This window comes from Amblyomma americanum, chromosome 8 (assembly GCF_052857255.1).
Source record: "Amblyomma americanum isolate KBUSLIRL-KWMA chromosome 8, ASM5285725v1, whole genome shotgun sequence".
NCBI classification, from domain to species: domain Eukaryota; kingdom Metazoa; phylum Arthropoda; class Arachnida; order Ixodida; family Ixodidae; genus Amblyomma; species Amblyomma americanum.
In genome coordinates, this window is record NC_135504.1 from 18560005 (window position 1) to 18577572 (window position 17568).

Here is a 17568-nt window from a genome sequence, read left to right on the forward strand (position 1 = left end):
TGCTGTATGTATAACAGTATCCTTCTAATTCAAGGATTGAATGTTATGGATAAAGAATAATTTAATTAATCCTTTTTAAAACTGCGAGAGTAGGAGCTTACTTGATACGTGTAAAAAATGACAATTGCTGTTGCTACTCTCCGTGTCTATTTGGATTTTTGCTGTATTATTTGCTGCTCATATTGAAGCTTGGTATTGAAACCTAATGGAGCACGTCGTTTACTGTTTGACTTTGTATAGAGGATGACTAGTGGGTTACGATGCAAACAGTGACTGCACAGTCTCCCAATGCATATTGTAGTAAATGTGTATTATATTGAGAGCTCTGGGGTTGATTCACGGGTGCTCTCACACTGCGGGAACTAACGGCTGTGCATAACTTCAGCTGCCTGTACTCTTTTAGTCTGAGAGTGAGTCAAGGCAGGGTTAATGCACAGAAGTCGTCTGATGCGATGCGAATTGTGAAAAGCAGCTTATCCATATGCCGCAAGCAAAAGGTATGGTGTACAGTGGAGACCACTTATATCACAACGTCTAATGTGGGACCGGATATAATACGGTTTTTCCTGCCATCGGTTTGCGTCCCTTAGGACTTAATGTAAAGTCATACCACTCAATATGCGGTCATGTGAAGCGAAATATCGGTTATAGTAAGGTTTTGAAATTTGCTCGGTGGCACCACAAAAGAGGAACAGTGTTGGATAAGTTGGACAGTGATGAAGACGACGTGCTGGAAGTCACGTGCAAGGACGCAATAGAATCCTTAGCTAAAGTTAAAGCCTACTGCACGATTAATGATTTGAGCGAGGAAGTGTTGGTAGTGTCTCAGGTCTGTGGAAACAAGCTAATTCGCAACGCCATGAAGAGGCAGCAACAGGCCAAAATTATGGCTTTTTTTCCCAGGCTGTGCATAACGTGCCTCAAAAAATGATGTTTTAGCATACCACGTGCAGTGCAACCGCAGAAGTTAGGGTGACTGCTTTCACAAAATTGGGCATGCGCTGATAAAAAGCACGTGCACAGTTCCACGAAGGCAGTTGCAGTAACCTCCTTGGTCGTGCTGCTTGCGGTAGGCTGAAACTAATCTAAGTGTGCAGTGGACCTAATGGGTTGCTTTTTGTTCAGTGATAAACAAAGCATTTTTGGAAGGGAACCTGCCCATCTGGCATGTATTTTGACCTGCAAAACAATGTTTTTGTTTTACTGTGGTACCTTTTAAAATGCGGATTTTCACGGCCCCCACGACGTGCGTTATATATTTGTGATTGCAGTGAAATTGTTAGGAGGAACTTAAGAGACACAGAAAGCAATGTGGATAAGAGAAAAAGAAAAATTGAGCAGAATACGAATGTTTTAACTGAAATTAACAAATAAGCATATGCAGAACGTACGCAATGAATTGATAGGTATACTGCGCAACAAGCTTTCCTAGCAGTGGAGTAAAAGCTATGGAGCCAAAGCACGCCTTATCTTCCTACGAAGCGGAATATAGTTCCCACTTGGAGCCGTTGGTTTTCTCCTAAAATATACTATTTTGTTAGTATTCTTTCTTTGAGGCACATTTCTAACACAACTGCGAACTTTCAATGTTTAAAAGTCAAGGAAAACACTCGGGAAAACAGCCACTTACCATTAGCTGTGACAATGCGATAGTATAAAGACCTCATCATGAACTGCTATGCACGACCCAACCAAACATACTTTACAGGTGGTGAGTAGGGATTTCCTTTCTCCACTTAGCTACCTGCCAACCGTGGTAGGTTGCAGCTGGTACCTTGGCAGGTGGCAAAGTGTGGCAGTGGAACAAATTTCCCAGGCACATCTAGATACAAGAAGCTTTAGTAGATGGCGCCAGCTGCATCAGCAGCGGAGTAAAGGTAGTGCGGAGCGTTCCAGAACACTGTAGCACCATCGTGCAGCCAAACTATTTCATGGAATGACACAGTTACAGACGCTCCTCCCCTGTAGCTTTCCTGTCGTTACTAAGAAAGGCCGTTTTCATGGTGGGTGTCAAGAGAAGGTGCTTGTTAGTTACGGGCATCCGAGAGAGTTGAGTTTGACAGGCTCAGGGAACAAGCTGAACTATGGGTCGTGGTTGGCGTAAAACAAGAATAATGGAAGCCATTGAGAAGAGGCCTTTTTTACGCGGTTGACACAACTTGGCTCATGGTGGTGATGGCGCTGTGCTAAAACATATATTGCTGCCGTTTGCTGACGTGATCGAAAATAGCTGCTTGAATCGTTTTTCAGCGTGCGCACATTGTTCCTTGTGTATGCACCAGTATGTTTCCTGTTTTTTTTTTCTTTCTGCACTGCACCTTGACAACTACAGTATAATACACAGTATATTTGCCTGCGTTTTCCAAAGTGCTACCTGCTCCCATTTTCAGGCACATTCCACATACTTCACTGTATTGCATCAAAGTTCATTTTTTATTTTGCATGCTGATATAGTTAAGATGATTCATGGTGCGATTGTTTCTGTAGTCGCATTCATTTTGGAGGGGTAGTTGTGGGAACAAAGAACTGTGCATTTTGAGTTTCCAAAAATGACCGTGTCCGATGAGAACAAAATGCAGGGGCTGATGTACAATTGATCTTGATAATCGAAACTCTGAGGTGACCAGAAATTTGTTCAAGTAATGCAAAGTTTGAATCAGCAGAAGCCTTTCCTTATAGACTTGGAGTTAAAGAAGCCAAAATGTTACTTTGAATGAGCTAGCTGTTTGAATTAAGTGAGTTTAAATTAATGAAAGTTCACTGTATGTACAAGATTTCTGATGGTTTCGTGCTGAATAGCAAACTGCCTGTAAATCGAAACATGATGTTATCAGTGTCCTTGTATTGCAGGTTCTGTTGGCTGCAATTGTATCGTCTTTGTTAAACTTGAGTGGCTTCATGGATGTTTTTCACTCTAGGGCCTGTGCAAGAAAATTGTTGGGACACAAGTGAACGTCTAATGAGATGAGAATATGTAAAGTTTGGCAAAAAAAATGGTGTGTCAAATGTCAGGATAAATTCCTCAAAAAAAAAATTATTGCCGGCATTCAATTAAAATGAGTTAAAATTTCTCAATATAGCACTCTTCTGAGTTAAAATGCCATTACCAGTGTCTCTACCGCACGTGGTAAGCCTCCTGGAAGTCTGAAACCGTAGTGAGAGCTTCATTTTCCACACTCAGGGCCACTTGCACCCTTCCAGGTCCCTCTACACGTCTTGGGGTCTTTCTTTGTATATCCTGTAGTTTGTGCATAAGCTAGAGCGTGAGTCTTTATACCAGACGAATGGTACAGAAAATAGTGGTAGTATTGGAAGTATAACAGTGCACCCGTTTCGTTTCTGTTATGAGATTCTATCTGCACAGTAAACGGCACCACTGTTGTGTATGTTTTGCATACGCACTGACCCTTTTCTCTGAAACTGTCTTGGCACAGTTTCCCTGACCTTGTCACTTCCTTTGACATGTGTCGCCTATGGTGTGTTCTTCCACTCTCCCCCCGCTGACTCCCGACCTGCCCTGCAGTTGAGGACAGGGCAATGCTGAAGTTCATTCGTGATCGGACGGCCGCGCCCTACTTCTCCAACCTCGTTTACTTCATTGGCAAGCACGTGCTTGAACTGGACAACTGCGTCATGCACGCCGAGTAAGTGGTTCTATTTGCTGTCTTGTGTGTACGTCTGTGCACGGCTGAACGCTCGTAAAAACAGATCGCGCTGAACACGCACCGTCTTTCTGTGCGAGCTCTTTATGTTGTTTTGCGATCACTTAACAGGGGATACTACAAGGGCCTTGCTCTATTGAATAATGCTATTGTGTTAAAACAAACATGCATGTGGAGCAGTAGCTACAAAGCCGAAACATGCCCTGTCTTCCTGCGCAGCAGAATATAGTCCCCGCTTGCAGATATCGGTTTTCTCCTACAACGTAACATATTGTCAGGATTTGTTGTTGAATACATGTTTCTAACATTACTGCCAGCTTTCAATGTAGGAACTCAATTAAGAAAGTTCTGTTGATTGCTACAAATTTGCTTGGTAGATGTCTAGTTACAAAAAGCTTCCGTAGATGGCACCAGCTGCTTCATATGCACCATGCTGCCAGGTACATAGTCGTGCAACTGAACTATTTGGGGAGAATGACAGTTACGCATGCTCTGCGCTTGTAGCCTTCTCTTCTTTGCCAAGGGAAGCTGTAACCGAGCTTAATGCCGCCGCGGTGACTCAGTGGTGATGGCGCTCGGCTGCTGACCCAAGTGACGCGGGTTCGATCTCAGCCGCAACGGTCGAATTTCGATGGAAGCGAAATTCTGGAGCCCCGTGTACTATGCGGTGTCAGTGCACGTTGAAGAAACCCAGGTGGCCGAAATTTCCGGAGCCCTTCACTACGGCGTTCCACATAGCCTGAGTCGCTTTGGGACATAAACCATAACCGAGCTTAGATTCCTGCATGGAGCCATCGGGGGTGCATTGGTGAGCACGTGCTTGAGCGTTAGCAGTGTGTAGCTTGTATGGGCTCATGTACGACTAGAATGTGTCAGTTGGTGCAGCTACCACTGCCATTTTATTTTTTTCCCCGAGTAAGCCACTACTGCCGCTGCAAAGTGCACATGTTGAATCTCTTCATGCACAGACACGGCAACAGCACGCGTCTCTCAGACCTGGTGGCCGAGCACCTGGACCACCTGCACTACGTCAACGACATCCTGTGCCTCCGCATCGAAGCCCTCAACGCGGTTCTCACCGACCACCTGCTCAACCGGCTGCTGGTGCCACTGTATGTGTACTCGCTTGTCCAGGGACCTCACCCGTGCCTGCCTGTGAGTGTCCACATCTCAGCTGCGCTTCTTTTGTTTCCTGATGGTATAGCCAATGTCAGCCATGTTTCGAGACTGCCCGAGAAGGTGGGCATGGGCATTAGAAAAATTACTTACTCGGACATGGTGAAAGTCTGCATTGAAGCTCTACCCACATTCAGGAGGACCACAGCACAGTGTTCTTCCCCACCAAGAAAGTAATCAATTGTTAATGCTCTTCTTGTGACCTAAACAATACAGCTAATTAGAAGATAGATTCATGAGTGCAGGAGTTTTTATGCCTCTTATTTGTTCAATAGGGCGAAGCATTAATGTTCATTTCGTTTTCTAGTGTCATTGGTTAAGGGGGGATTCAGTGGACCACGGGCCGGTTCTTGCCCTCGGACCGGGCATCACGTGACGTTCTACTTCCAGCCCACGAGGTTCCCACCTTGCTCGTGGACTTTTGACCGCCATGTTATTGAACCGAGCATAGCGAAATCTGGGCACATGCTTCATTCGCTTATTGCCACCTGCAAAGGTGAAGGTTGGAGCTGGTGGCGGTAAGTGGATTAAGCATACGTGCTACTTTTCACCATGCTGCATTCAATAACATGGCGGACGAAAGTCCAGGGTGTCCCGCCAGAAAAAAAAAAAGGTTCTGGCATGGGCCTCACAGGCCGAAAGTGGGACATTGCATGACACCTGGTTCGCTAGCCTAAATTGGTCTATGGTCCGTGCGGCATGGGCGGCACACTGTATGGGCCACTGGCTGTTGCTTTCATCAACTGTTGCTTTTGAAGTCTGAAGCTGAGATGATCATTGTTGAAGTTTGAAGCTGGGATGATCACTGGCTAAAATTTGAGTGCTTGCGTTCTAAGGAGGCCTGGGAGGGAGCTCAAAGGTATCAGAAACACGTAAAAAGTTCTGCTGTCCCTAATCCCTCCTAATTCCCATATCCCCACCCATATTAACCCAAATCCCTTTCCCATATCCCACCCCAACCTGCTACTTCCCAGGGGAGATGAGGGGAATCTCCCCAGGCCTGTTTGTCCGGCGGTGGGTCGCTTTAGTAGCCATTCCCACATTGATTTCTTTCCACCTTCGGGTGGCAAAATCCCAATTGCCCAAGGGCCACATCTTTTATCTCACAATTGGGGATTATACCCGCGATACTTTAGTGGTGCGGGAGAGGCTTGTTTTTTTATTCATTTTTTTATGCCTCCATCTACAGTGTGTGTGTGTGTGTGTGTGTGTGTGTGTGTGTGTGTGTGTGTGTGTGTGTGTTGTGTGTGTGTGTGTGTGTGTGTGTGTGTGTGTGTGTGTGTGTGTGTGTGTGTGTGTGTGTGTGTGTGTGTGTGAGAGAGAGAGAGAGAGAGAGAGAGAGAGAGAAGCTGTACATCTCCAACCAAAAAATTTTAATTTTAACCCAACGTTTCGAAGCCGACTCGGCTCCTTTATCAGGGGTGACTGAGGGCAGTAGCTAGCGTTTTTTAAGTATGGAGGGGAGATGTACAGTTTATTATAAGTCTTCAAACCCAACCAGACAGGCAAATCTGTCAAAATGTTTAGTTTTCTATATATATATATATATATATATATATATATATATATATATATATATATATTATGTGTGTGTTTGCATATTTCGAACTAAATGTGAAAAATGGTGTAACATCCCACAAAATCTTGCGCTTAGGGCAGTTAGGCATACGTACGCTTGTGGTACATAGACAGTGTTGATTTGCACTTTTGTCTAATCATGTCTGTGTTGGCCTTGAGCATATGACACACAGACGACGAGGCGTGGAGGAACACATTTCATGCGCTCTCCTGTTTGGCTAAAGAGATAACTGCCTTCCATAGTGCTGCAGGGAACTTGTAAGCTGAAATACTATATGTATTGTCACTGGTGACCATGGGTGTTGTGACCTCTTGCAGGACGACCGGAAGAAAGTCAGCAGCGTAGTCTCCTTGTTCCTCTTGTCACAGGTGAGCTCACTTTTGGTGACTTCAGTGAGATTTGCTAATGCGATACCTGTTCTGTATGCTTCACTGTCACGCTGCGTACACTTTTTAAGCTGTTTCTTCTTTCTATATCTGTGAGATATGTCGCTCGTTGGCTATGGCATCAGAATACTGTTAAATATGTGTATGCATAGCCTGCTGTGCTATATTTTACTAACTAGTGCATGAAATGTGTTGACATTCTTTTACCCAATGCAGCTGTATTTCAGGTGGAGCCTCCCAGGGTCTTCTCATCTCTGTTATCAATGGAGTCATGGTTCTGACAAAGAACACAGTGTCTGCGTGAAATGCAGGAAGCTGCAAAACATTGCTGTGGCGTGCCCTGTGTCGAAGAAAGACTATGCTAGCAATTTCTAATGCTCATGTGCCGTTGCAGGTGCAGTGGTGGTACTGTCACATGCACATGTTGATGTGTGTTACTGATAGTGTACGTGCACGCATGTGCAGGTTTTCCTGATAGTGTCGCATGAGCCGCTAGTCCGACAGCTGGCCAACATCATCCTGAACCGAGACATGAAAGTGTTCTCCTCACGGCCTAAGGATGACTCTGCGTCAAACAAGGTGCGAGCCCCATTTTCAATTGCAGTCACTTGCGATCAGTTAACTTTTCTTTCATTCTAAGGCATCTATGTAATAAATGGCTGCATGGAAGTTTGGAGTCCATGGAAGGACTCCACAGAAATTTGGAAGTGCATGGCAGTGTTGCCTAACTTCGGAGATCTGCGTGAGATGAAGCTGCCTCGACCTCACTGCACCTAGCTTGTGAAAAACTGCTAGTGGTGGTGACACCCGAATTTCATTTTATTAAGTTTTTCTAGCTTGTACAAGCTCCGTCTTCATTGAGAGTAGTGCCTTTGTCATTAGAGTGCGCTAATCTAGCGGTATATGACAACTGCAATTTGACCTCTGTGTGTTTTTAATTTTATGATTCTATCTCATATAATTTCTTCCACCGGGAGTCGTAAAAAAAACTGACTACACGGTTATGAAATTTGATGCGAGAAGGCTGCGAGAGCAGTTTGAGGATTATACTTTGATGTTTGTACTCTAAGCCGAGGCTTCACGCACGCAGCAGAATTTTTCTGGAAGATGGAGGTGGGTTGAGGAGGTGACTGCTGGGTAGTGCTTTTGGAGGGTAAAGTTGGGTGGGTCAGTGGCTAGCCCTCTAGCTAGGAGGTTGAGCTGGGAATGTGGCTGGTGGAGGCTTCACTCACCGACGCCTTCACAAGGGCTAAGCCGGCATCTTCACCAGGTGCCACTGGTGCTTTTATCGAGCAAAAATCTGGAAGTTGTTTGATTGCCAGTTTGGATGTGTGCACGGGTGTGTTCCCAGAGCGACCTGGGCAGTGAGCCTGAGTTTGTGGCGCCGGAGGAGTCGCTAGAGAAGAGCCTGGAGACTTGGACGTCAGCGGCAGCAGCGAGCGAGGTGACCATGCTGAGTTCGGAGGAACAGGGCTGCAGCGGTGACCCTCGTGCCAGCAGCTCGTCAACCACCACGCCGACCAACCCCTACCCGCAGGGCCTGCGCCAATCAGTGCCATGCCACACCGAGGACGGGGACCATCCGCAGACGCCATCGGCAGACTGTGCATGTAGGGGTCACAGCTTCCATCATGCATGCCAATCTGTCTTTCTTATCTCTTTATTATCTGTTTCTCTGGCCCTTCTCTAAGCACTGTCCCTACCAAGGTAACATGGAATCAATGTTTTGTAACAATTCTTTGCCTTATTGATTCTTTTGTCCTTCTACTATCACTGGTTGTGACTTGATGTCATGACTGACAGCTAAAGGAGCAGTGTCACCAGCTGGTGCTGGTGTCGAAGGCTGGGCTGCCCAGGGGCAACTGAGCAAGAGAATGAGTTGGGGAAAAATTTTCGTGAAATACGGCCCGAGGCCTTCGTTAGTTTCATAATTCTTGTGTTAGCCTCATAATAATGCAGGCACACCCTGATAGAGACAAATCTTATTTTAATCAGATCTGCAGAGTAAATAGCTTCTTGTTTGTTTGTAACTCAATGTTAATTTTACTGGAGACCTCGTATATGTATATATTTTTTTGTGATTTAGTGTGGTCAGTCTTCCTTGCAGTTTAGATTTAATAAAGGGCACACATGTACTGGGAGCTATTGTGAGAAGCACAAGGAGAATGAAACTTCAGTCACAATGTGCTTCATCATTCGCATTACATAGTTCTGCGCACAAACACTCCTGGTCAGCGGCAGGGAACGCTGGCTGTCAATCAGAATGTATCATCTGTTGCAAACTGTCATGCCAGTCTGTTGTGCCTGCAGAAAAAATTTTCCAAGTGTGATACATTAGGTCCTAATGTACCACGGGTGCGCTTCGCATGTTGTTGGCACTTGGCTTGGTGTCTTCTGCAGTGTTGAAGATGCCTGCATCTCTCTTCATCACGCTGTCTGATAGCCTTTCGGACTGCCATGAATGTGAATGCTTTTCTGCAGGCGAGGTGAATCCTGCGTACATTCCCGACGGTGGCCTCAACATCACCGATGAACAGAAGGCCCAGGTTGCACAGAGGCTCAACATGGCTGCTATGGAGCAGTTTAGCCAAGGCTGGCTGCTTTGTGAACGGTGAGTGGTGTGTCTTCCGCGAAAAATAGGTTTGCTCAGAGATTGGAAGCAGCTTGCAAAGTGTGCTTTCAGCGTGCTAAGTTCAGTAAGATGATGAAAGAGCAGGTTGTGAAGAATGATGCTTAACTTCTAAGAACGAGGGTTAGTGAGGGTACAGGGAAGAGCCCAGTGTGTACTTTGTCCAGGCAGTCCACGAAGTCTTGCTAATGGATGTTTTTAGGAGACTGGAGAGGAATAATAATTGCCACCAACGAATGTGGCATTTGTTGTGCTGCATGCCAGTAGGTGCTGGACAACTTAACTTCTTGGTCTCAAAGGACTTCATTTGAAAACATAAACCTGCTCAGTGTTTTGTTGTTTTGCTAGGTACGCCTAAGGCATGAAGTTGCATGAAATTTCGTGGAACTGTGTGTTGGCAGCCACATTCTTTTTTGTTGTTGTTGTTAATACTATAGTGTTCGTGGACAACAGAGGAATGATATAATGAACGGAATATGCAAATTATTTGTTCTCAATTCGCAGAATATAAAATTGTCGACTGTGCTGAAAATTAGGGGCCTTAAGAGTGCCATTCAGCTTAAGAGTAAATAACTTCTTTTATCAGCAACTGCAGATCACATCATAGGAAGCGTAAGCTTTCTCGTGGTATCTGCAGGTATTTGGGGTGTACCGATGTTGCAAATTAGAAATTCCATGCTGGGCTTCACATAGGAAGGGTGCAATTATTTGACGCATTTGTGGTGCAGGATAATTTGCTCTGATGGCATGATGTCTTCTCTCGGTTCCTCCCATTTTATTCTCAAGGCCCTTCCTGGCTGCCATTTTGAACGCCCTAGACTGCAGCGAAAACGATCACCCAGCGTTGTTCGCGCTGTGTCTACTCTACGCATTGGGCCACAATCCAGGTCAGTCTGCACCAGTGGTTGTCTCAACTGCTCCCCCGAGAGCTGCAAAGCTTTTTAAAACAATGCATAATCGAATTTGACTTTCTTAGTGTTGACTTCATTGTCGACTCTGTTGGAGTTGCACTGTTCGCCCAACAGTGGTGGTATCTCGCCGATAAATTTCTGCGAGGCCTTCAGAGTCCTTCCTGCAGAATTTGAAAATCTTAGTCCCGTGGTTGCACCCACTTCTGAGTATAATCTAAAGCATTTGGACAGGCCTGTAGTCTTCTTGTTCGAGTGATTTGAGACAGCCTGAACTTGGTTACGACTGCAGCCTCTGTTCTCGGGCAATGAAGGTAAACGGCCAATGTGGCATTATGAGTGGGATAGTGCAGTACGTTGATCAAGAGTGTTTTCTCAAACAAATGGTCAGAGCAGTGGGAAGATTACCCATTTTGTGAGATGTTTGTTTACTACTGTTCATGCGTTAGTGTTGACGCTTATCTTTCTGCTCTACCTGCCTTATTTGCTTTGTCTTTGTACCATTAGTGTCTCGGTTGTCTTCACCTCTCTGTTGTTGTTGTAATGTCCGCATTTTCTTCTTTACTGTTCTTGTTCATGATGTGCCAGTCGGTCTTCCAGTGTAATTTGTTTCTCTCTTGATGTCTTTCTTCCTCTGCTTCTCTTTCCCTTTGTGGATTCATGCAGCTGGTGGGTAACGTAACATCTTTGTGTTCTACTGAAATATATATGGGCGATGTGTGCGTTCATGTTCTCGTCATGTCATGCTTTGCAGTCGGGAATGTGTACGGCAGCCATCTTCAGTTGCAAACAACTTGTGAACAGTGTAAAACTGAGACATTCGAGAAGACATCACACGTAGCCTGTATTGAGACCGACTTTGGTGTCTAACACCGCGCTAGTGCCGAATTATGTATGTACAGTTATTCATTTATAATTCAAACTTCAAAAGGGGATTGTAACTTCCTTCAAACAAATGTAGAATTTGAATTGGAGGTCTGTTTTGATACACTTGATGTTCACAGGACCAAAGCATCAATTTGAATGAACAGGAGGCTTGAATAAAAAAAGAATGAACTAACAAGATTCCACTGTGTAACATTGGCACTTACTTGGAAATTGAATTTTCTGTGGTAATGGGAAGTCACCTGAAAAGAAAACAAAGCTTATTACTGTGCTTGAAATGGTGGACCAGCCTTCATGAAGTAATGTACAACTGTTCATTACTGGCTTTTTTGCGCTACGTTTTCTACCCTTAATAAACTTTGTTGTGTTTTTCTATGTAGTTTTCTTTTCATCTGTGCATGCTCTTGTGTGGTAGTTTGTGTTGGGCAACTAGGGACCTGGTTTTTGGCCCATTTCTGCTTAGGCATGTCTGCCATACTCAATTGATTACGAATGCACTCAGAGTATTCTTGAAGATGATATAGAATTATGCATGCTTTGTTGCTTGTAGTGCATTTAATTATTAACTCTTCAAATAGTGGTGAAGATAATTAAGGATATATAAAAAAGGGCTGCTTATGTCATATGTTTGTGATTTTTTCAAAGATTAATGAACCCTTCCTTAATTATTTTTCTATATAGTCTTCTTGTTGCTGGTGCTCGCTGTAAACCTCGAGGTCAGCTCTTAGGTTACAAGCCACCTTTTTTCACAAGATGTGGTGGCTTCTGGGGAATGGTGGAAATTTATCTGCTACTGGTTGGAAACAAACGCGTGTAGGAGTCGCAGGTGCGACCTGGTTCCATGAGGCACCAACTGCACCTGTGAAGTGGCAAATGTATGCTTGACAACTGCTGCCATCTGTCACATGTGCCTGTTACTAACATAAGCAGCACATGCACAGTAGGAGCTGGCGGTTTGTTTTCAGCCAGTGAAGCAGAGCAGCCGTGTGAAAAAGGCGGAAACTGGCTTTTCTTACGACACCCTCGGGTGAATGCGCTTGAAGGATGGTAAAATTCCGGTGGCATATTTGGCATGCATTTCTCATTGCTTTTTGGGGGGTTTTCCTCTATGTCTTAGGCAGCAAAAGGCAATGCAGTAGCTGAAATTGATCATATTGGGGGATGTGTTCGCTTCGCTTTCTTCATTGCATCAGCTCACTGCAGGAGAGGTAACAGTTAACATTTTTATTTTTCAAACAGGCATCAACCGGGAGCTTTTAGACACAGTTCTCATGCCCTCGCTGAATCCAGAGGTATGCACCAGAATTGAGCATCATTTGTTGTGTCCTTCAACTTATTGGCCATCTGTAATCTGCAGACAAAACATTGGTACAACGTTGCCCTCATGGACAAGCTAATCCAGATCATCACCCTGAGCTGTAAATATGGTGAGTGTGTGTCTGTGGTGTTTCCGCTTTGTTTTTTAGCATTTGTGTAATTGTTTTGTTTTTTTTTTTCAGTGTATTTATCTAATACTTGAAGTTCAGCTAAGCCCTTCCTCAAAGAATGCCTCTGCAATGAGGTTGCTGCAGTGCGAATGTTTTTCTCCCAGTTAGCTCTTCATATAATGCCTTAAAACCCGCCATGGCGGCTCAGTGAGTAGCCTGTCCCATTGCTGTAAGCTGCCAACACCTGCCTCGATAAGCCTGCTAGGTGGTTGCTGTGCTTAAGGCTTGCCTTGCTTCATTCTTGAATGAGGTACTTGGAAGTGTGCGGCTCTCCTTATTATTCTTTGCACAGTTTTTGAAAATTCTGAGTCGCTTGTAAACCAGTCCCCCACGGCGTCCCTTTTTCCGACAGGGAGCAAAGTGCGGCTGGCGACACTGGAGATGTCGCTGCTGCTTCTTCGGCAGCTGGCGACGGTGGACGGCCAGTCGTGCCTGCAGGACCACCACCTGGCCGGGCTGGAGCAGGCCAAGGAGGAGAGCACGCTCCTGCTCCGAAACTTCTACAAGGTGCGAGAGCAGACCCCTCCTCTTTTTGGAGGGGGACACATGAAGGACAAATTCAAGTCTGCCTGTATGTCGATTAAACGCTGATCCAACACACTAGCTGCCCGTGCCACCCATTCCACCAATTAATGGATCATTCGCATTTTTGTTTTTTTGCTACAAAGCTCTATGGAATAAGGTTGAACTGTGAAGTGATCTGTGTCGTTTCGTTCACATGAACAAGCAATCAGAACACTTGAATGCTAAGTAGAATAACAAAAACTATGCCATTTCATACGCCTCTTTTGTTTTTTTTTGTTCTTACCAGTTTGTAACTACTTGTCATTTTCTATCTTTAACGATTGCCACTGATGTACTGACTTTGTTTAATTTAAGCATGATTGAGAAAACTTCTGTGCTAAGTTCTGTGGTCCCTCCATTACAAAATATGCAACATAAAACCATGAAATAACAATAAAACATTTCTGGTTGCTGATTACCATGCTCTATTGATAGAAAGGCCACTTACACCGAAAAATGGAGGTTATATGAAAAATGGAGGAAGAGACAAAAAAAAAAAATAAGGCGGCGAAGTTGTTTACCCGTGTGGTTAACGTGAAGTTCAGCGACAACTGAGGTTTTGCGAAATGCTGATGCCAGTCAAAGAGTTTAGTAACTCTGTGTGGGGCATGTCTGCGGTTGTGGCTGTTCCGCTACATTCGCAGTAGTGCGACAGATAAGCTCTAACATAGCCTCGTAATTTATCCATGCCCAGTAATTTTAGCCAAGATCAAATGATGCCGACCGTTGCACTTGTAATCTGGTATGTGAGCGCGTCATTGCAGCGAGTGCCAAAGCTGGGTACCAAAACTAGGCACTTGCCGCACTGAATGAGGCTCTCGTATTGCAGACTATCTGCTCTGCACTGTGCACTTGGTTTCGCGCAGCTATCCAAGGTTTTTGTAGGCTTCAGTGAGGCTGGATAAATACTTTAAGAATACTTTACCTGAAAGCCGTCGACTGTCTGATTTCAGTTTTCACTCACTGGTGTGCACTGCTTGACCTCTGTACACAAGGCTGATGCAGACTGCAAAGAGTTCTTCATACATGCTCCTTATCTACACAAGCACATTCTGTCACTTTACAATTTTCTGAGTACTCTCTGCTGGGACACTATGAGGTCATTATTATCCTGCAGTGCAGGTCAAGGCAAAGGGTATTGAAATGCATGTGAACCAGCAGCATGCGCCCATAGACGCGCATTGAAAGTCCCTCTTCTGACCTGCTCGCCTAGGAGGGGTGCTCGCATCCCAGAATTGTAGACAAGAAAACGAACGGCTGATTTGGAGCGGATGTCCAGGCATGTATAATATAGGTGGCCATGGCTACAGTGAATACCTTTTGCTGACAATGACAAAATCTCATATCAAATGTGTACAGGTTCTTGTGAAAAAATTAGTATTATGGGACCTTCCTTTAAAATGCAATCTACATGGCATTTTCTTTAATTTTTCTTCTTTACATGTGCTGATGATGGCCAACAGAGTGAGGAGATCTTTCTCGACATGTTTGAAGATGAGTACCAAGAAATGAAGGTAATTCAAAGCAACGTACTGCACATATTTTATCTTTTGTGTTCTGCTTGCTTAATTCCTTGCTGATTTCAGTATGTAGTCAGTCCCGGATATATTGAATCGGATATTATTGGATTATTGATTATATCGAACAGTCTGAGCATCGCCATGAAAATCCCATGTAAAAGTATAGCACTACTGTCCGCGGCTATTGAACTCTCGTTCACAGGAACATTCGATAAATTGCGTGCCGCACCCATGCGAGAGGCATTTTTCTTTTCCTAATAGCACTCTCACAATCACATTTTGCTCTTCGAGCTGGGTAATCTGCATGACCTTGGACAGCTGCTGGCAGTGCTAGCACTGTAAAACCACATGACAAGGTGAACGTGGGGTGTGCTTGAGGCTAGCCATGGGTCTCTCGCACTCATTTTCCACGTGACACCTCTGTCATGAGAAAAATACTGCTTTCGATGCACAGCTTCGGTGTACAGCTTGTGCACAATATCCTTGTGAGGAGGCCTCACAACACAAAGAGCAGCTCATGATGAACGCACATTTTCGGTGCACCCGACCACACAGATGGAAATGAGAGGAATGCACATTTTTACGTAGTGGCGAGATGCCTTCTAAAAAAAACAAGTGATGTGCCAATCAGTGTCCAAAATGGCGCACAACGGGGCTTGATTCGTTGATCTGCGGCTGATAGCCACTATCGCCGAAACTGGTAGCAAAACTTAAAGAACAAAACTAATGCACTGGATGCCTCCAGTCGCTTGGAGTGCCAATCAGACTTTGATATGCCCCCCCTTCGGACTGCTTCCAAGTTAAGCGGTTGGAGGGGCTGAATTTTCAGCTCGCATGGCACTGTAAACCTACCTTGTATATCCTATCTTGGCCGCCCCTCTTTTGCACGCCAGGAGCAGTGGAGCAAGAAAAGAAGTTTGAATTGAGCGGCTTTAAAATGCATTGAGAATATGCCTGGCGAACTAGAATTTTGAAATTCGTTTCAGTTAACCAAAAGTGCAAATTATTGCCTGTGAATTATGGCGAGTCTGCTGTAATCAAATTGTTTCATGCTACGATGTTGTCTGACGACAGAAAATTGTCTTCTGATATTGCCAGTTAAGTATTGCCGTCGTCATTTGTACTTGCTTCTGGTTTCATTTGTCGTGATCATCTTGTTTTTCATTCATCTATTTCCACTGCCTTATTTTCTGGTGTCCTATGCTTCTGTGCTAATGTTTCATCAATTTGTAGCCAGTGTCTCAAGCGTTTTTGTCGCTTCAGTGAGGGCAAGCTTGAGTTGGTGTAAGCGCTGCTTTTCGAGCCCCCCCCCCCCCTCCCCTCTCCTTGTTTGACCCACGTGCCGCGAAGCAAATTGAACTTCTCTCTCTTCCGTACTGTGCGCAGAAGAAGCCGCTCAACGTGGAGTACCTGATGATGGATGCCAACCTGCTGCTTCCGCCCATGGGGACCCCCATGTCCGGAGTGGAGTTCCACAAGCGCCTGCCCTGTGGAGAGGTGGAGAGGGCACGAAGGGTCTGGCTCTGCCCTCTTTTATTTAATGTTCTTTCCTCCTCCCTCCCCTTTCCCAACTCCGCTTTTTGAAAATCAGCCTTCACAGGCAACAAAACTTTCATTGCGTTTCCTCCCTTAGAGCACGGTCCATGCATTTGTTTGCTGTGAATGAAAGTGCAGAATTTTACTGCCTTTTAATGGAAACTGTTTCTGGAATGATCGAAATGGCTGTTGGTTGGTCAGAAATTATTGAGTACAAACCGGACCTACCTAGCTTACAAGGATCTATGTTGAGGCATGAAATCTTGAGAAGAAAATTATGGCAAAGCTTGTTGAAAGCCTTTTCAAAAATCTAGAAATAGAGCATCTGCACATGAACCTAATGTAATGTGGCAGTGTAGCATTGCAAGACAGGTGCGGATATCCTGTGAGGCGCACAAAGTTCTTCGCTGTGCTGAGCACTGGAACCACATTATGAGTGCATTGTTGTTTATAGACTAGCAGCTTGAAAATAGAGACATAAGCTTCAATTTGAAGAACTCCGTGGTGCATTTGGGAGAACATAAGAGGCTTGAAAGTTGAGCCGCAGAAGAATGCCGGTGCCCTACCAAGGCTGTGTACTGATTATGTGAGTGCATATCACGTTAGTGTTATGAAATTTAGTTCTTAAAGTGTGCTGACTGTAGAATGGGCCTGGACTTTCGTTTATATTTCTCTTTTCTGTCCCAGCATAGTATCATATTTACCCACGTAATGAACTCACTCGCATAATAAAACCCCTTCTATTGTGGCCGTTGAAAATTTACTTCATTTTTCAACCTCGCTTAAATAATGCACACCTGACCTTCAGGGCCAGTGCTCAGCATGTCCACTTCATCTCGCCACAATTGGCCGTCGCCGTCAACTGTCACAAAATCGTCGGATCGCACCATGATACAGCAAGCATCATTTGAAGTGAACGATGCTAAATACCAGCAACACGAACATGGGTGATACAACTTGTTGACTGCAAGCTTTTGTTGCCGACGGACAAACGGACCTCAATTGAAATGCACTTCACCTTGGGGGGGTTCTTCCCCAAACACAGTGGACTAGTATAAACTGCTCTGCGCCATATTTTGCATTAGCTAAGAGCAGCTGGCAACTTGCCACTGAGAGCCTCCTTTTTGGGTGGCTGCTGTAGCTGAAAGGTCATATTACAGACTGCTTCTGCATTGCGGTTTGCTTTGGCGTTGTCGTGCTTCGCAGCTTGCAGCCACTTTGTTTCTCCCCACCTGC

General features: G+C 44.9%; 1 protein-coding gene across 10 annotated transcripts in view; it reads left to right on the plus strand.

Moving 5' to 3' along the window:
- The window catches only part of ema (C-type lectin domain containing ema), a 53625-nt gene that overhangs the window by 19518 nt on the left and 16539 nt on the right, over window positions 1-17568 (plus strand). For 9 of the 10 annotated variants that reach the window (XR_013307916.1, XR_013307915.1, XM_077634008.1 and 6 more), the window contains 12 exons: window positions 3524-3644; window positions 4631-4817; window positions 6735-6785; window positions 7269-7382; window positions 8155-8413; window positions 9285-9414; window positions 10219-10319; window positions 12465-12517; window positions 12583-12652; window positions 13065-13219; window positions 14740-14790; window positions 16183-16311. Coding sequence is in view for 8 of the 10 variants with exons in the window: in XM_077634008.1 (XP_077490134.1) it covers window positions 3524-3644; window positions 4631-4817; window positions 6735-6785; window positions 7269-7382; window positions 8155-8413; window positions 9285-9414; window positions 10219-10319; window positions 12465-12517; window positions 12583-12652; window positions 13065-13219; window positions 14740-14790; window positions 16183-16311 (1421 nt within the window). In the remaining 2 variants the exon portion in view is untranslated. The remainder of the gene's footprint in view (window positions 1-3523; window positions 3645-4630; window positions 4818-6734; window positions 6786-7268; window positions 7383-8154; window positions 8414-9284; window positions 9415-10218; window positions 10320-12464; window positions 12518-12582; window positions 12653-13064; window positions 13220-14739; window positions 14791-16182; window positions 16312-17568) is intronic. The other variant, XM_077634005.1, reaches the window with a different exon arrangement.